The following is a 20,616-nucleotide window of genomic DNA, read 5'->3' as shown; positions in this document are numbered from 1 at the left end:
GCCATTTTTTGACTATTTCCAAGTAAGATGAGGGATCATTTCATTTCCATGCGAGGCTAGACAAAAGGCGTCTTGGTACGAGCGAACTGAGGACCATGAACTTTCTCAGGTTGAGAAAAGCCCAGCAAAACCAGGGCTCTGACTGGATTATTCAAATTGGAGCACCTAATCTCATATGAGGTGGCACTGATGAAAACCCTTGACAGGGACACAAACTTGAATTTTAAATAATCAAAAAATTTCCAATAAAAACATTGCTATTCCTGTCCTAATTTGAGTAAAACCTAACAGAAACAAAGGAAAAAACAATAAGAGGAGCAGTCAGAACAAAGCCCCACTAGTACTCTCCAGGGAGCAAAGGAAACAGCACAAATGAAACCCTCAGAAAAGGATTTAGAAAGAAAACCTCCCGGCTTTTAACTAATTCACTGTCCAAACTTAGAGAACACGTCTTCATCCTGGAAATCAAACCTTTCAGCTGCAACAGGACCTTTTGCATAACAGCAAACAAAGATGTCCCCAGTGCAATTAAAACACCTTCGTAGCAGCTCAATTAAATGGTCTGGTAAGTGCCAGTTCATGTATCCCTTGACACATTTCGCTCGCATTTTCATACTGCCTTATCCCTGAAAAGCAGTATTAGTTCAACAGGAACCAGAGCCAAACAGCTCACCCTATGGCAGGATAAGTAACCTTTTGTTCTTTTCAAAGCCTGACCCATTGGGAAAAAAATAATTGAGAGCCACATGCTTTTAAAGCAACTTAATTTGAGTGGGTGAGATTTTTTTTAACTGTTGGGTTTTATTTTTCAATTTCCGGGGTAACTTTCTAATAAAATAATAAAACTCTTCTCAAAATGGCACATAGAGAATAGGACCTTTTAATCAGCAGATGTTAGGGATAAAAAAGGCAAAGAAAGAAAGAGAACAATAAAATCAATTATAATGATGAATTTCTGTAAAATGTCAAGTAACAGAGAAGGAGAAATTCTCTATCTTGATTTTTAAGACAAACAAGAAATATACATAACGTAGGAAAATGTGGTCAGTGAATTTTATTCAGGCCAGTATAGGTATCCTTGATTATCATTCTTGGAAAATATTGGACTGAATTTCAGAAAGAAGGCATAGAAGGCAAAGATTTTCGCTAGGAGTCATTACCATAAAAATACATTTAATCCCTGAGGGTATTCTTATTCAATCTGCGCTTTGTGAGCTGGCAACTCATATCCTTAGCCTGAAGGGAATTTAAATGAAAACAAACTGAGTTAAGCTCAATGAAAACGTATGGATTTTAAGTTCATTATAAAGCTCATTATAAAACTCCCATGGCTACTGGTTCTCAGCAAGGTCCAGTTTCCCAAAAGTTCATCCAAAATGCTGAGTCCAGGAGTTCGCCCCAGTAGTAAGAGTTGAAAAGCCATTCCCCAGGCATGAGAATCACTAGTTTACATGATTTACTTAAATACAGAGCTATGCAGTATTACAATCTGGCTTTTCCAAGAGTGTTCTCTACCGCACGAGGTCAATGAGGAAGCTTTGCAACCCTCCTCTACCCAGGAATTTCTCTTCTTCCCTATTATTGGGTTATTGATAATCGGTTTACTGCACATGGCCCCAGACTCATTACTTTGAGTTTTAACTCTCCTCATTAAAATCTTTTGATCGTCCCTAATTCCTTAATGACTCAATTATAAATTCTTAGCCTAACATTCTAGGTCATTCATAATGTGATTCCAATCTACTTTTTCCTGACTCCTCTCCCATGACTTCTCCATTCACATCCTATTTCTCTAGCCCACCTAGAATATCTACAATCCCCATGTAAGTTTCACTCTTTTCTGCATTGCCATGCTATGTACCCTCTGGAATGGCCAATCTTCCTGTCTCCCTCTGCATTCACAGAGACCCCAGCCCCCAGCACAATGCACATAGTGGGCATTCGATTGACATTTATTAAAACAAGTCATATCCTTTCCTAAACTGAAATAGAAATACTCTCTTCTGCCTCTGTCTCTCCTATAATACTTTTTTCTTTTCATTTTTTTTTTTTTTTTGAGGAAGATTAGCCCTGAGCTAACATCTGCTGCCAATCCTCCTCTTTTTGCTGAGGAAGACTGGCCCTGAGCTAACATCCATGCCTATCTTCCTCTACTTTATAAGTGGAATGCCTGCCACAGCATGGCTAGACAGGCAGTGCATAGGTCTGCACCGGGGGTCCGCATGGGGGATCCGAACCAGCAAACCCCGGGCCGCCAATGTGGAATGTGCAAACTTAGCCACTGCGCCACTGGGCCAGCCCCCCTCCCATAATACTTTATTGGATCTTTTCTTATTATTAGAAAGTAATATATAATACTTATAAAAAACATTTTTTCAAACAGCAATAGAAGATAAAAGTTAACCTTAACCTTCCTCAAACCTCCCATTTTCCTTTCCCAGATACAACACTAATTAACAGTTTCCTGTGCATCCTTCTAGATGAAGTTGTAAAGAACATAAATTCTAAGGGGAAGGGTATGGTTTTGTTGGTCACTAGGTCCCTAGCTCCTACAATAATGCCTTGCAAGTAGGAGGCACTCAGTCAATATTTGTTGAATGAATGAATGTATGTATATGGAAATTGAATATATATGATATAGCTTCATATGTTTACGCTGATAATTCAAAAAGCAGAAATTTAGGTACACTACTTAAAGTTAAAAAGCATCTGCTATGGGGCTGGACCCGTGGCCGAGTGGTTAAGTTCGCGCGCTCCGCTGCAGGTGGCCCAGTGTTTTGTTGGTTCGAATCCTGGGCGCGGACATGGCACTGCTCATCAAACCACGCTGAGGCAGCATCCCACATGCCACAACTAGAAGGACCCACAACGAAGAATATACAACTATGTACTGCGGGGCTTTGGGGAGAAAAAGGAAAAAAATAAAATCTTAAAAAAAAAAAAAGCATCTGCTAAACTATAAGAAATTTTTTAAAAGGAGATCATAACTCTTCCAAATTACCAGAAAATAAGAAAAATATATCCGGCGAATAAAAAGAACACAGTAGATATACATGAGCTGATGTGGATATATTCTTAAGTGAAAAAGAGCATGTTATAAAATAGCATGTTTATTATTACTCCATCTGTATTTGTTTTTTTAAAGATTGGCACCTGAGCTAACATTTGTTGCCATCTTCTTTTTTATTTTTCCTTCTTCTCCCCAAGTCCCCCCAGTACATAGTTGTATATTTTACTTGTGGGTCCTTCTAGTTGTGCTATGTGGGACACCGCCTCAGTGTGGCCTGACGAGCGGTGCCATGTCCGCGCCCAGGATCCGAATCAGCAAAACCCTGGGGCCACAGAAGCTGAGCGCGCGAACTTAATCACTCGGCCACGGGGTCAGCCCCCTATCTGTATTTTTATTAGTATCCTTATACGTATAACCCAACAGTTTGTTTCTATCCTGTGGTCATTACCGCCTGCTGCTCATGTACTGTGGTCATGTCCCTGCCTGTGGTTTCTCTCCTACTCAATGTATGAACCTTCAAGTTCAAACTTCATGCTTTTGTGTTTTTGCTACCCCTAGCACAATGCCGTGCAGACAAGACATAATAAATATTTGCTGACTGAAAGACTTAGTAAATATTACAAGAATTGAGGATCAAACAGACTTATTGTATGGAGAAGAATTTAATTTACTGGCAACAGTTAGTAGGCCTATGTCTTATCCCAATCCTTGTTTTAATAACCCCCAGGCAATTTCTTTCTTCTACTAATAAAATGTCTGGAACAAAAGGGCATGTACTAAGGAGACCCTGTTGCCATTCCCTAAAACAACCCTGCCAACTCACTGTGAGCAGGACAGACGCAGAAGGAGAACTAAATTCGGATGATAAGGCAACACATTTTCGCCATGTGTTCCAACAGCCGTCCCAAAGAATCTTAATCAAGCTATTATCCAATAGAAAGGGAGCTAAAAATAATAAGGCCACCTCTTCTATTGTTTATCATGGAGATTATAAACAGAAATACATGAAGAAACAAATCAAGGGAATAAAAACACACAGGCACACACAATCAAAACAAGAACAGCCTAAAATATTTGAAGAATAAACAGGAAAAGGCCTGTTATTTAACTACCAAAAGGGAGACTACTGACAGACAGAGAAAGCAGGGGGACAATTTACAACACATTTTCTTGCAACCAATCACAAGCAAACAAACAAGCAAGCAAGCAAGAAAAATAAATAGTACCAAGACTGAGATCTCGCTAATTGAACCAGAAAAGTGAGTTGAGAAGTTAACTCCCAGCTAACATATGTCCCAAGTACAGTGTGCAACCATCTCTCAATCTCCAAATTCTTTTATTTCACATAGTTCCCCCCTGGAGAATCCATGTTGTCACTATAGCAAAAACAGCACTTGCCTGTCAAACTCAGTATCCCAGGACTAAAACCACACTCCACCTCCCCACTTCCCAAACCTGTCCTTATGCCTGTTTCTATCTCATGGATTTGACACCATCATCCTTTATCATCCCCAGGTACAGTCTACCACCAAAGCCTGACAATTTGCCTCCACATAGCTCTGGCATCCATTCCCTTCTCTACATCTCTCGGTTCCCCTAACCCTCCTGCCCCAATCTACCATCAGCTCTGGCCTGGACTACTTCCATGGCCAACCAGGCCTGCTCCACTCCCTTCAATCTGTTCTCCACTTCAACCAGTAAATCTGAGGGTATTACCCTCTCCACCTTTGCTGGTTTCTCTCTACTCTCAGCATCAAGAGCAAAACCCATAACAGCCTAGGAGGTCCTGTGTGGTCCACCCCAGAGCAACTCTCCAGCCTGGCACACAGCACTCTCCCCCACCCAGGGCTCCAGCCCCTCCCTGCTTCTTTCAGGGCCTTTACAAGCTCTGTTGCCTCCTGCCACTCTGCCCCACCATCCTCTTCACCTAGCTAACTTCTACTTATGCTTAGGTCTCAGCTCAACTGTTGCATCCTGAAGGAAACCTAAATCAATGTGTCGTTTGCTATTTGCTTTCATAGATCCAATCAGTTTTCCCTCTCTGTTTGGCACTTGCCTCAACTTGTAATTATCGACAAGATTAAGGGCACTGGCTCTACAGCCAGACTACCTGGGGTTGATCCATATCTGCCATTTATTAGCTGTGTCCCTTCTCATCTTCTTATCTATAAAACGGGTATAATAATACCTACTTCATAAATTGTTAGGGGGATTAAGTACTTACATTGACATAGATTAGAGGTCAACAAACTATAACCCGAAAGGCCAAATCTGGTCTGCGCCTATTTTTGTAAATAAAGTTTTATTGAAACACAGACATGCTCATTTGTATGCACACTTTGTGTAGTTACTTTCACGCTAAAATGGCAAAGTTGAGTAGTTGTGACAGACCATACGACCTCAAAGACTAAAATATTTACTACCTGCCCCTTTACAGAAAAAGTTTGCCCCTCCCTGGCATAGACCATAATTAGTCTACACAAATAAATATTAGCTCTAACATGGATGAACCTTGGAAACGTTATGCTAAATGCAAGAAGCCAGTTACAAAGTAACATATATGATTCCATTTGTATGAAATGTCCAGAATAGGAAAATCTCCAGACACAGAAAGTAGATCAGTGGTTGCCTAGGGCCAGAGGGGTGGATGATTTGTGAATGATAGCTAAAAAGTATGGGGTTTCTTTTTGGGGTAATGAAAATGTTCTAAAATTAAATGTGATGGTTGCACAAGTCTGTGAATATTAAAAAAAACTATGGAATTGTACACTTTAAGAGTTGTATGGTATGTGAATTACATCTCCAATCATATCTCAATAAAGCTGTTCCAAAAAAAATGAGTTAATATCTGTGAGATAGATTGATTATTATCTGTCTCCTCTTTAGCCTATGGGCTGCATGAGAACATGGGCCAAGACTGATTTTGCTCCTAACTTTGCCTGCAGCACCTACCACCATGCGTTTCATGTCGCACGAATGTAGAAAATAATTTGCTGAATGAGTGGTTAAACAGCTGGGGGAGGAGGGGGCAGGGCTTTGTTGTTGTTTTTCCCCCGTCAATGTAGAGATGTAAGTATTTAGTTTGTTGGGAAAATACATGACATACAACAAATGATTTATGTTCTATTCTGGACCTCAGCATGTGGAATCCAGCAACTTCGTGTTGCCACAGGAGTGAACCACACCCTTGCGCAAACACCTGAGATTTTCACAGTGAGGCTTTTGTTTGCAGCCTCACTGGAACAGAGCTCCTGGCTCTCTGAGTAAGCAAATCTTGTATTTCTAGCACATGAGAATGAGCCCACAATACAGATAAAATGCCTAGAATCTGTGGTGCAGTTCGGCTCTCCTCTTTCTCACCTTCTTCCGACTCATCTGAGTTCCTCAATAAATATCTGTGATGTGAAGAAATCAAAGAAACTACTACATCTCTTTTAACACATATCTCTCACTCCTCACTCCCTTTTATCTAGCACATGAAACTGTGAGTGCTTTTCTTTGGAAAATTCAGATGTGTGAGGCTGTACTTTCCCCAGGGAAGCAGTCCCAGCCCATCTGACTTCTGAGCGCAAAAGAACCAGCCTGCACTGAAGAGATCTGTGCTGCGACTACAAATCTCGGATCCCTACGCTTCTGAATGGCGGCGAAGTACGCAGGCTTATTGTTTAAGCGCAGGTTTCTGGGTCCCAACTCCCAGAGATTCTGATTCAGGGAGTCCACAGAGCTCACTCTGAGAAACACCTCTCTACAGTAAGTGGACTGATGTACATGTGGGACGTACTCTTGATACAACACAAGGAAACAGGCGGGGCCCGGCAAAAATGGTGATGAAATAATAAACTCTGAGAGGGTAATACATTGTAGCTCAGTGTAAATCTATTATAACATAACACCCTAAGATGCACTTGGCTCAGGCCTGCTGAAGCAAGCCGGGTCCGGGAATAAGTGGGAACTCAAGGGTAAGGAACAAGGACACTATTTCACTAAAGCCTTTTAATGAAGCAGTCAGGTAGGCATTTTTATAAATGAGAAAGCTGTAGCTCCTAGAAGATGAATGAGTTTTATTCGCTCGTTCAATAAACATTTATTGAAAGTCTACTGTGTCCTGAATACTGTGCTGTGGATGGAGGAGAAATCAAAATCCAGATGTGTCTGATACCGAAATCCATGTTCTTTTCATTATAATTCAAAATTGGATGAAATGTCAAATCCATGTCCCCTCCAGCTACCACCCTATCTCTCTCTTCCCCTTTAAACCCAAACTTCTTGAAAGAACTGTTTACACTGGCTGTCTTCACTTTCTTACCTACCACTCAATTCTCAAGCCACTAAAAGCTGACTTCTGCCCCAACCACTTCACTTAATTCTCAGCTAGGCCACCCATAATATTCCCATTGCTAAACCCCACGGATACTTCTCAGTATTTACTGGTTATCTTGAAACTTCTGACAGTGTTTACTAACTTCTCCTTCTTGAAATACTCTCCTATGGATTCCATGATACCACACTCTCCTGGTTTCTTCCTACTTCTCTGGACACCTCTTCTCAGACTGTTATGGGCTTGTTTTGCTTTTATTTTTATAATGTTTCCCCCAGGCCCTTCTCTTCTTCTAGATATTTTCATCTACTCCAAGGCAACATATCTTTACCTTCAGCCCAGGTGTCTGTTTCTCCTGAGCTTCATGTCTCTATATCCTATTATCTTCTGGGTATCTCCACTTATGGTTCCATAGACACTTCAAACCCAACATTTCCTAAATGAGTCATCATCTCTAACCAACTCCCTCCCCCACCAAAGTTGTTCTCCTGCATTTTTTTTCAGTGAATGGTTCCATCATCCACTCATCTGCCCAAGAATATACCTGAGTCATCTTTGATACTGCTCTCTCCTTCACTTTCCCATACCCAGCCAATCAAAAAGCCCTGATAATTACCTCAATAAAGCTCAAAATAAAATAAGGTAAAAACTGTGTAAAGTCTTGAAAATTATACCTATTAGATAACTCTCCACACCCATTTCTCTCCATCCCCACTGGTACCTCCTAGAACAGGAGACCATGATCTCCCAGCTGGACCCTAATATCAGACTTAAACTGGTCTGTCTCCACACTCACTCCCATAAGACCACGCCCCACACTGCAGCCCGGGTGATTTCTAAAACCAGTTCCGCATATGTCTCTATCCAGAATCCTTCAACTGCTTCTTCCTGATCTTAGGAAAAATTCCAAACCCCTGTATGTTACATGACCCTTTAAAGCCTCATCTCTTCACATTCTCCTTCAAACTCTAAACCTCAGTCTCACTGAGCATCCCTTGCCTTGAATGCGTGTGATCAGCCTCATCCTCTGGTCTTTCACATGCTGTGACCACTGCCTGGAGCACTCTTCCCACCTTCACCCTGCTCATCTGCTAACATATTTTAGGACTAAGCTTAGAAATCACTTCCTCTGGGAAGCCCTCCCTGACCTCCAAGATGGGGTTAAGTACCCCTACTCTGTACTTCTACAGTACCACATCTTCCTTCTCTTGCAGCACAGATCCCATTACGCTGCACTAATCTATGTGCTTATCCTTACCCCTGTGATCAGAGCATGCATTTCAGGACAGCACATGCCATGTGCCATCCCATGTGTGCAGCATAGTGCCTTGTACACAGCAGGTGTTCAACAACACTTGTTGAATAATGAACAAATAAATGAATGGAGCTTTAAGAATAAATTAACCTATAATTTTAAAAAGCATACCAAGTAGTGGAGTAGTATGTCTTATCTTTAAAATCCTGCATTTTTCTCCAGCAAGTGACTGATACCTCTGTTCCCCTTCACAGCAAAATTTCATGAAAGCAGTTGATTGAGTCACTGTCTCCACTTGCTCACCTCTCAATCTCTCCCCAACCCATTCCAGTCAGGCTTCCATCTCCACCACGTGAGTGTGGCTAACTTGTCATGGCCACCAACTAAGTCTATGAGCCCAACCCGGTGGCCACTTCTCTATTCCACATGGTTGCCCACATCCCCTTCTTGAAACACTTTCATCTAGGGGTTCCCATCCATCACACTCGCCTGGTTTTCCTCCTTTGTCCCTGGCTCCTCCTTAATGTCCTTTGCTTGCTCCGCCTCTTCTGCTTGACCTCTAAACATTGAAAGATCCAAAAGGTCTGCGCTAGCTGCACAGTCCACAGGTGACCCCACCCAGTCCACGGCTTTAAATGTAAATATACAGCCATATGCTGAGGGCTCCCAAATCTCTCTAGAACTCTGGATCCTTACATCTAACTGTCTACTTGACATCCCCATTTGGATTATCAAATAAGCATCTCACATCAATCATGGCAAAAATAAACTCATGATTTCCCCCAAACTTATTCATCTACCAGTCTTCTTCACTGGATCAACTACTGAGTTGCTCAAGGCAAAAATTTAGAAATTATTCTTAATTTGTGAACATCCCCAGCATTCACAGATATCCTAAAAAATCCATGGTTCTTCATCTCATTGCTACCACACTGGTCCAAACTACCACGATATCTCACTTGGACTGAGATAAAATCATCCTAACTAGCTTTCCTGCTTCCCCTCCTGCTCCCAGATAATTCCTTCATCACCCAGCAGCCAGCGTGATCTTTTGGAAAATATAAATCAGATCACATTATTCTCCTGATTAAAACCTGCCAATGGTTCCCATCCACACACCTTACCTTACAGCTGACAAATGCCCCCGGTCCAGCCTGCCTCGACTGGCTCTGCAAAACTAGCTCAAACCACCCCTTGCCCACACCATCCAGTCACACCGGGCTTCCTTCACTCCGTGAGTCCCCCAAGTTTGTTTCTGTCTTTGAGCTTTCCCTTCACACTGGAATGCTCTTCCCCTGTTCTTTGCACAGCAGCTCTTTTGAATTACTCAATCGCTCCTTAAATGTCTCTTCCTCAGAAAGACCTGCTCTGATCATCTGATCTAAAGAAGACACCCAGGAACTATCACATAAACCCATTTTTTTTTGTTGTTTAAAGATTGGCACCTGAGCTAACAACTGTTGCCAATCTTCCTTCTTTTTTTTCCTGCTTTTTCTCCCCAAGTCGCCCCAGTATATAGTTGTATATTTTAGTTGTAGGTCCTTCTAGTTATGGTACGTGGGACGCGCCTCAATGTAGCCTGACAAGAGGCGTCACGTCCGCGCCCAGGATCTGAACCGCTGAAACCCTGGGCCACCGCAGCGGAATGCGGGAAGTTAACCACTCGGCCACAGAGTGGCCCCACATAAACCCATTTTTAATCCTCTGCAGAGCACTTACCATGTGCTGATATTTTTTCCTTGATTATTTATTCTCTGTCTTAACTTAAATACAAGCACCACGGGCATATGAAGCTTGCTGGAGTTGGTTGCCTCAGTATTCTCTCAACCTAAAACAGCACTTGATACCAGGTAGGGTCTCAGGAAGCACACATGGCATCAATGAATCAATGAACAGATTTACCTGTATTCACAAAAATCGTAATTATGTGATGATGCAGTAAGTGTGAATTCACCTGAACTTTGGAAACATTTTGTTTTGAAGACATAAAAACCTTCCGGAGAGGCTGGCCCGGTGGTGTAGTAGTTAAGTTCACACACTCTGCTTCAGGGCCCAGGGTTTGTGGGTTCAGATCCCAGGCACAGACCTACACATCGCTCATTAAGCCATGCTATGGTAGCGTCCCACATACAAAATAGAGGAAGATTGACAGGGATGTTAGCTCAGGGACAACGTTCCTCAAGCAAAAAGAGGAAGATTGGCAACAGATGTTCGCTCGGGGCCAATCTTCCTCACCCAAAAAAAAAAAAAGCAGTCTGGAAGTTATGCCAAGAAAACATTCAGAGAGGCAGACAGAGATACACAGCAGAACTAGTTCCCACTATTCATCATCCTACTTAACTGAAGACAAGGCCAACAATTCCAATGTTTTGGGAAGACCTTAAATGTTTCTCACATTTGAGAAGAGCTGTTTGTGCGCTGTATTTTTGAGCCAGGTGCCCTGCATCTTCTAGTATCTCGCCACTGATGTGATTGGTAGTCCCTTGTGCAGTAAAGACTGAAAAGACCAAGGTATGACCGGTGAGTGCTGCTCCATCCCAGAGGCACACAGCAATTGTGTGTGGCTACTCTTCCACCATTTTCTTCCTATACCCATTGAACGGGCATCACTGCACAGACAGTCAAGGACCAGGAGAGATTATTCACCCAGAATCTCATGTCTCTCCTCCAACCATATACACATTTAGAACTTTGAACATCCCATCTCTCTGATAAATCATTCATAGCCTTTTATCTACCATTTTTAAATGACTCTAGAAATATCTGGTAGTAGTAAACCTCAGTTCCCTACACATTGAGAACCACAAACAAGTTACCTGTTACCAAAATTTCCCAAATGTTTTAGAAAAATAGAGCCATTCAGAGAAACTGTAAACAGCAACACTGAAATCAGAAGAGGAAAGAAATCTCTTGAAGAGGCACATTTAGAATGACCTCCAGTTTTTAGCGTGTAGAACCACACACTAAACCCACCAATAGGTATACATTAATCTCTTATAGAGACTTCTTACTTTCCTGTTTTCAAGGAAAAATAATTTGAAATTTTATTTTTTCCTTATATACTACTTTAAACTCTGAATAATTACACCCCCTCCAGACACACACACACATACACAAAGCCCAGAAAATCTTGTATCTCTCATGGGGCTAATTAAAATGGATTTTGATTTCTATAAGGAATGAATGAGATCTTTGTTAACCTACTTTAACAGGACTCTAAATGACCCTGGATTTATCTTGCCCTAGTTTTCAAAATGTAACTGACCCAGAATAAAGTAAGCTTATCCCCAAACTCCTGGCAAAAACAGAACCAAAGTTCCCAGAAGCAAAAACTGTATATACAACCTAAGGGAAAAAAAATTGTTTTTCCCTAAAAAACACTGTACATTGCAAACACTACTGTTTGTAGAGCTTATTGCATTTTTTGTTTAATTGGGATATTTTTAGGCTCATAAAGGTTTACAATATCAAGGCAAAGAATCTCCCGAGAAAGCACAGCAAAAAACATTGACAGCTACTATGATATCAGGAACTTTCTGGAAGCTTTTGTGTTGGAACAGTACGGCACTGACAGCCAGAGAAGGACAATAACTTGATTATTTCCTCTGAGTGTAATAATCACCTAATTTGCCAAAAAAGTAAAAATCACCTAATCTCTCAGAGATGATTTGCTTTTATTCCTAACAAGCAAGCAGTCTGAATTGGTTAGAGTAGCAAAAATACTGCCTCCTGGGACATGTCATTTTCTTACTCTTCATTCATCATTTCCATCAAAATTCCACACTGAGGATGTGGCTGCAACAGGATGGAAATTCCACCCAGGAGGTCGTTCATTAATCCTGTTCCTCTTTCTCAGACTTCACACGGTTTTGTTCACTCCCTGTCATAAGGCAGAACAGAATTTCTCTCAGAAACAGGACACGAAAGCACTGCTGAGCCTCCAAGAGGCCTCGACACACTCACTGCCTCACGTCTAAAGACAGCCACGTCTCCATCCTCTCGGCTGACTTTCCTGTACACTGAACAGTTCTTCTAATTCAGGGGACTTTATAGATTTGTAATATTGGAATGGCCACTCATTTATTCGTTACACAGTTTACTGAAAGCCTAAAATAGGTCAGAAACTTCATCGGCAATAAAGACACAGGAGTATCTTAGGCAGGGCAACTGACACACACTTGGAGGAACTCAGAAGGCTGATTAAAGCAAGTGGGGTCCAAAAACGACACGAAACTCAAGGATAAGGCACAATTACAGGGGGGTCAGCAAGAAGACAATCTCCAGGGAGGTTCTTACTAAAATGTTCGATGTTTACAGCAACAGGAATATATAACCTTACAAATAATATGTTATGTAGAGAATATTTTTATTCACTTCCCTAGAACTGAAATACAAAAAGATATTCCAGACAATATTTTCAGTCATATTTTGATGGAATTTGTATGCTGGATACCAAAGTTAGGAACATGACCCTGTGTACTTAAGGATTTCACCTCGTCTCCTAAGAATGATGAGATCTGCATCCCAGGTCTTTCTCATGACATCGAAAGCACACCTGGACCACACACGTCCTAATGGTGCTCAATCTATTCACCTTTATACCCTTAACACCCAGCCCCCTGCATGTGGTTGGCATTCCAATATAAATACACAAATGTATTTACTGAACAACTGAATAAAATTAAGCATTACAGCAAATTATTATGCTTTAATGTAACACATTGAACGTGAGTAATTTCTCATGTTACTAAAAATAATACATAAATCAAAAGCCTCCCTTCAGGTGGACACTCAGTAAATAACAAATAAATTTCAGCAGAGGAAAAACCTAACTACAGGGACTCACATTTCACCACTGAGCCCCACCAAGTAATGGTACCTACCCAGAAGACGCACGGAGTTTTTTAATCTTTTAAAATATGTCATCTAGATGATAACAGCACTAAATAAAATATATGAGCACTGTTTGAAATGGCACAGTAACTAGACTGCACGTGGTTTTATCCAGGTTCATGTAGACAGCACCATTCACTCAAATTGTGGCAGGACTGCATGAAAGTTAACTCTTCATGTGACGGCAAAGATATCAGAACACACGCTCCTTCCTAGTTCTGTGTCTAATTAATGACAACACTCAGTATTCGAATGCTGCTTTTCTAAAGCATTAGTGGACTTCATTTTGAACAAAATAATGTGTTTCTGTTATGTAAACTGATTGCGTCCCTTTACGGCCAACAACCTGTTAAAAAGAAATAACTTAAATCTGAAATATATAGGGAAAGAATCCAAAACAATTCAAATTTGCCACAGCTATCATTTAAAATATCACAAGATGAGTCAGCCTGGTCAGTCAATTCCATCCATTATTAATTTGACTTTCAAATGGGTCCTCTGCCTGCATCACGCTTTCAATCTTTCCATCACATAAGAAATTCCCAAGAAAGACTTTCTTTGTAAACACTGTATTTTATCTACAATTCATTTTAAGCACATTCATATAAAATAATATTTATTATTTTTAATATCATTTATAATTGTTTAATTTGATAGTACTAAAATAGTGAAAACACACTAAATAAAAAGAAAATTAATAATTTGCGCATTATAGCTGTTGCCACTATTATCCTAAGCAGCTCAGCTTCTAACCCTTGGAGCCTCCCTACTTTATTATCCATATTCAATAGCTGCAAAGTCCTCCTGAGCCTTCCCGGCTCACGGTTTTCACATCTGTCCCATACTTTCATCCTCGCTGCTGTAACTCCAATCCGGGCAAACATTCCCCAACACCCAGTTATTTGCAAAGCCTGCATATTGGTTTCTCCAATTCCACTTTCTCACCCCTTTCAAGTCTTCCCATACCTCAAAGCCACGTTATTCTCCTAAGGCCCAACTCTGACCTCTGACCAGGCACCCTCATCCTCAAGACCCAATAGCTACCCGCTGCCTAACAGCAAAATTCCGAAACTTCTTGGGTTTGAATTCAGCTCCCTCAAGGATCTTAATCACAGCAATACTTCTGAAGGGATTCCTACTTCGGTCTCACATTAAACTGAATGACAAAGAAAATCCCCTCCAACTTGAAAATTCTCTGATCCTTATCCAACTCTACTCCTTACTGTTTCCATAATCGTATGTATCTGATACTCGAAAGAATTGTTCCCTAAACATACCTTTCCCACCCGCAGAGCTTAGCAGGGATTCACTTCAGACAAAATACACAGCTACCATTTTCTTAGGATAAAAGAGAAGGAAGCATCTATTATTTTGCCAAGTAACAAATCTAATGGAGGGGCCGGCCCCGTGGCCGAGTGGTTAAGGTTGCGCGCTCCATTCGGCGGCCCAGGGTGTCGCTGGTTTGGATCCTGGGCGCAGACGTGGCACTGCTCGTCAGGTCACGCTGAGGCAGCGTCCCACATGCCACAACTAGAAGGATCCACAACTAAAATATACAACTATGTACGGGGGGGATTTGGGGAGAAAAAGCAGAAAAAAAAAAAAAAGAAGATCAGCAACAGTGTTAGCTCAGGTGCCAATCTTTAAAAAAAAAAAAAAGAGGGGCTGGCCCCATGGCCGAGTGGTTAAGTTCGCGCGCTCCGCTGCAGGCGGCCCAGTGTTTCGTTGGTTCCAACCCTGGGCACGGACATGGCACTGCTCATCAGACCACGCTGAGGCAGCGTCCCACATACCACAACTAGAAGGACCCACAACGAAGAATATACAACTATGTACTGGGGGGCTTTGGGGAGAAAAAGGAAAAAAAGAAAATCTTTAAAAAAAAAAAAAGAAATCCAATGAAAAGATTTAAAGAATACTATAGTGGACACCTTAGTTAAGCAAATAATTTTTTTAAACAGCCATTTATTCATCATTTTAATCACCTGATTTTTCATGGATCGAATTTATTTAAAATGTGGACCATCCATAGGAGTACAAAAGGCACTAAACCAAAATAAATTCCATTTTTACATTAATCTGCTCAAATTCACAAGTGCCATTTCTTTCTCCTCCTAACAATCCAACCTTTTCAATGCATCCTCCTCACTAGACTCAGAGGATATAAATACCTCTCTACAAAAGGACCCTCAAAATCCCTTCAAAAAGACATTTCCTCAAAGATCACAAAAAAGCTGAACAGAAAGAAAGACGAAGTCACCTGTTCACTGTCCTGCTCTATGAATTTCGGCCGAGCACTGCCTGGCTCCCGGCAGGCCCTGCACACATGACCTGTCTGTTTTCGTAGCATATCAATGATGAATCACCGCCTTTCAGTTCAGACACCTTAACCTTTTCTTGAGCCTATTATTTTGCGTCAGGGCACCACCCGTCTCAGCTTAGGTAAGTTTTGGCTAAAATAAAGTCGGCATTGCAAGTTAAACAGGCCGTGCTGCTGCCTCTCCCCGCCTCTAAAAGATCCTGAAATGAAGAGACAAAAACACCTTCTTCCGAGCAGTGACCCTGAGCCTCTCATATCACATAAAATCTCTTTTCTCATATGACTCCAAGGATCATTAACCACATGTGGATTTTGTGAAGTACGAGTCTGCTTACACAGCGTACGAAGCCAAATGCTTTTAAGATCATCGCCAACAGCCTGCAGTTCGGTAATAGCTAATGTACATAATATTATCTATCAATTTCTTTGTCCAAATAACTAATAATCCTGCCACGAAACCAAAAGTACTGTCAGAAATATGGACAAGTTCCTTCCTTCCTCCTCTCTCTCTGTTTTCTTCTCTCTTTCTTTCACCAACTTAGGCTGAAAGAATCATGATAAATCTGTTGATAACAATATAGAATTTAACCGGGGACTCTCGAATCTCATTTCACAGTTAAGCCTTCGTTCCACAATCATGGGAAGTTCTTGGCTGACACTCCTGAGGGTACCTGGCTGATGTGAGCAGCCTCTATCAGTGTCAAACCGACTACATCATAGTCCTGCCTTTCTACCTCTCCCCCTAGAGCAAGGCACACAGCACCACGTTCTTCTAAATACCTCACAGAGGAAACTCACTCCCACTGGTAGTACGTGTGACCTTTCCACACCAAACGCCCATACTCGTCTCCTATTGTAAAGCAGATTGCATAACCTAGTATAATTCAAAACATGCTATAAGAAACCACTCAGGTCTCAGTAATTTGCTAATTATTTTGAACTACTTATGACCTTGAGATCATGAACGTTACTTGAAGATGCCAGTCCATATTGTGATGTAAGTTTCCTATGGATTAAGTAGGATAAGGCTAAGACTGAAGCAGATTTTCCAGAGAAAGCTGTTAGGGAAATTCCCTCTTTCAAACTATTGGAATGTGTCAGAGGGGGTGTGGTGCAGTGGAAAGAAAACTATCCTCCAGCTCAAAACCCAGCTCCGCTGCTCACGAGCTGTGTGACTCTGGGACAGTGAGTCCATCTTCCTGAGCCATGGCTCCCTTCTAGGTGCTTGAAGATAAACTATCTACCTCACAATGTGGCTGTGAGGATCACATGAGACAATGGATAAAAGAGTGCCGTGTAAGACAGAGCATGCTACATAAAAGTCTTGGAGCACACTCTGGAGTGGGGAAGAAAACATTGTTAAATATGATAACTACAAAACTATAAGTGCTAAAACAGTTACTATGGGAGGACCGAGGAGGGAACATGAATCTCAGCCAAAGGGAAAGCAGGGCTCAGGGAGGAGGCTGAGGCTGGCAGAGTTTCGGATGGGCACGGATGGACCAGGATAGTGAGCTGGAAGGGAGGCAGGAGGAACAACCTGAACAAAAACACACAAACAGGGGGGGATGGCCCCTTGGGAGCCATGGGGTTGGAGCACCGGGTGCTCATGGGATACGAGTGGAGAGAAGGGAGCGCCAGCCAGGAAGAGCCTGTGAGCCACACCAAGAAGTCGAGACTATCCCACATGTGATGGGAAGCCATTGAATAGAATTGTCAAAACAAAAAACAGAAAAAACCAGACTTTTAGTTTACAATTTTTTTGTATCCACCACGCAGTTTCCGCTCTAGCTGTAGCTCCCAAGAGAAATATTTTGACTGTAAATATATAAGAGGAAATTACGATGCATTTATTGAACTTCTACTCTGTCAGGCACTGTGCTAAGCCCTTGGCAAGCATTGTTGTTCATCTTCAAAACACAGGTGCAATACAGGCATTATCATCCATATTTTAAACGTGAGGAAACTGCAACTCAAAAAAGATTAAGTCTCTTGTCCAAATTCAAAGAACTAGTAAGTGGCAGAGCCAGCATAAGAAATCAGACTTACCCGACTATTGATTGATGCACTGGCTCCCTGACAGGGTTTAGGTTACGTGAGTTGCTACTCACACGCAACCAAAACTTCAGAGAAAAACAAGAATATTGAGTTTTTTCAGTTAAATGAAAATTTGATTCCAACTACCTATGAATATTGTATGACACTATAAAAAATGTACTTTCAGGGAATTTTTAAAATTCCTACCTCCAGTACTGCCTTCTCAACATATTACGTTTCTGAGTCTATACAAATTGCATGACATTTATTTTTAAAAGCCTGATACACATAGGTATAGTCTACTGCAATAACTATTGATCCCAAAGTCAAGAAGCGAATCATTCAAAATAGATTTTTAATTAAAAAGAAAATATCAAAAAAGAAAGTCATTTCAAGATCTTTATCATAAATAACTTAAAATCTATGGCTTCTAAGTAACATTCTAAGAATGATGCATAATACTGTCCATAATATTAAAATTACTTTAAAATAGTTACATAAATATTTTCAAAGACTTGCCATAGCCTTATTTCTTCTACACTAGAGAAGCTTTACTCAGCTCCAAGACGTGCTTTATCAACAAAGGTGGAAAGCCTAGGGGCTAAGGAATTTTCAAAGTACAAAACAAATATTGCCAACTCCACAAGAAGCCTAAAACTTACTCTGCATAAATGCACATGATTCATATAATTGAAAGGTCACTCATAATACTACCACTTTTCCTTTCTATTAGGGCAAAATAAGGATGTACATTAAAAGAGGCTATGCAAAAAGATGGAAACTAAGTGCCAACAATGCAAATTATGGTTAACTATTTAAGTTTCACTGCAAATAAAATACATACACTCAGATGCCAAATTCCTTCCAGGTATTCCTTACTTTCCTAGAGAGCTGAGATAGCAATAAAGACATTTAAGTCTATTGAAAGGTTCTATAACTGGAAAAATACAGATAGTTAGACACACGGACAAATAGATAGATAGACATTTCACCATAAGAGAGACAGAAAGCAACACGATTTGTGAATAGATGAGGGTCAGGTTTCCAGACTTGCTCTAGGTGTCAGCCCACCCAATCTGAATTACCTTGCAGTGAAATATGGAGATCATCGATGCCCAAGGAAACCTGCTCATCTTCAGCGGGAAGCACAGGGGTAGACGCCATCCTTTGACTCAGTGGAGATTATATCATGTCCGTATCAGTCAAAGAAGTGAACTAAAAGTAAAAGGGAGAAATGCTCATTAGGAACTTTGCAGCTCCGTATTTCTAGCAAACACCCATTGCCAGAAAACAACAGCAACCAAAAACTGCCCTCCAAAAGCAGCAATTTTCTAGTGAGTGTTTGCGTGGTTCATGAGGAACAGAGTGACTACGCCTTCTTTTTTGAATAATAATCAAGATTTTGCCCTGTGACCTAAGCATGCTCTTTGGAGTTGCTGGCAGAACTCCAAAAGGGCGAGCATTGTGGTTCTACACTAGTGATGAAAAGGAAAGCTATGCAATTAGACCCCATAACTTCTCTAGAGGAAGTAAAGTTGACGCAAACTGATATCTTGCGCGTTTGTGTGTATTTTACTGTTAACTTTCAACCTACAAGGATTTTCTTTAAAACTTTTTATTTAACTTAATTCTTTTTCTGCTCCATAAATGTTGCCATTTACTGGAAACAATAAGAGCTGAGTTGCATAGCTTGCAAAGCGAAACTAAAAAAATTGTATCAAAAAGAATGTTTGGAGGGATTACCTATTAGATTAAATTATCTTCCCAAGTATTTCTTTTTCCACCTACACATTTCTTTCTCTGTCCCCACTGTGACCCTAAAAGAATCCTTCCAGTAGGAGGAATTCTTACCCTGCAACTCTTAAAAAGCATTGCTTCATGTATGTATATATGCCACTGTTAGTATCCTGGGGGCTGAGAATAAAACATCAGCTTCTCCCAGATGATGACTTTCATATCAAAATAGACCTAACCAAACATATAAAAACATAACATGTCTTAGAGGATAGAGGGATAGATAAATGTACAGATACGTGGTCAAGCAAGTATAGCAAAACATTAATGGTAGCATCTACATGTTGAGCAAATGGGTGTTCACTGTAAAATCTTTTAACTTTTCCATACGTTAGAAATTCCTCATAATAAAATGTCGGGGGGGGGGGACTAGAAAGTAAATAAACCTAAGGCCAAGAGCTAGATGCAATCATATTAGATATCCAATAGACCACTTTTTAAAAATGCAAAGATGAAAATCATTAAACAGTTAATGCTAGAGCCAGTCTTCAAATATCTTTCAATCCAGTCTTCCCCACTCTGTTATCATCTCAAACTCTTTTTATTATCTCCCCCATGGGTCACTCTTTGTAAACATTTTACCTACCAAATAAACTATGTTTATTAATTAATAATTAGTTTTAGCCTCTGAATTAAGATGAATCAGAGCCTGCCTGAGGTAACAGTTTTACCGTACTGAATTGATAGAATTCTAACCAAAACAAAAAGCTGTTTGTTGGTTCAAGTGAGTCTGTGCAGCCGGATGATTGACAGAGGTACAAATGTCCTCAGCTTTTGATGTGTTGAGGACCTCCACTACCCCTTCCCATCCCCAGGGCTCCTGAACCCAAAGCGAAGACAAAGCACTTCATGATGCCAGGAAGAAACACCGAATTCCAGAACGAAGGCAACCACTATTCCAGGCCAGGGTTACTTAACTAATGATAATAACAATAACATTAGCAGCAAACACCTACAGAGCACTGACTATATACAAGCACTGGTCTGAG

The 20,616-nt window shown here is 40.9% G+C and overlaps 1 protein-coding gene across 10 annotated transcripts in view; it reads right to left on the bottom strand.

Moving 5' to 3' along the window:
• SYNE2 (spectrin repeat containing nuclear envelope protein 2) overlaps positions 1–20,616 on the bottom strand; it is a 298,118-nt gene that overhangs the window by 233,478 nt on the left and 44,024 nt on the right. For 9 of the 10 annotated variants that reach the window (XM_070513755.1, XM_070513754.1, XM_070513759.1 and 6 more), the window contains one exon: positions 18,919–19,048. In XM_070513755.1, coding sequence (XP_070369856.1) covers positions 18,919–18,997 — 79 coding nt within the window. In that variant the 5' untranslated portion in view covers positions 18,998–19,048. Of the gene's footprint in view, positions 1–12,334; positions 12,464–18,918; positions 19,051–20,616 lie in introns of those variants that run through there. The other variant, XM_070513761.1, reaches the window with a different exon arrangement.

This window comes from Equus asinus, chromosome 7 (genome assembly GCF_041296235.1).
Source record: "Equus asinus isolate D_3611 breed Donkey chromosome 7, EquAss-T2T_v2, whole genome shotgun sequence".
Classification (NCBI taxonomy): Eukaryota; Metazoa; Chordata; class Mammalia; order Perissodactyla; family Equidae; genus Equus; species Equus asinus.
The sequence above is the reverse complement of the archived record's forward strand: the minus strand, read 5'-3'. Positions and strand labels throughout refer to the sequence as shown.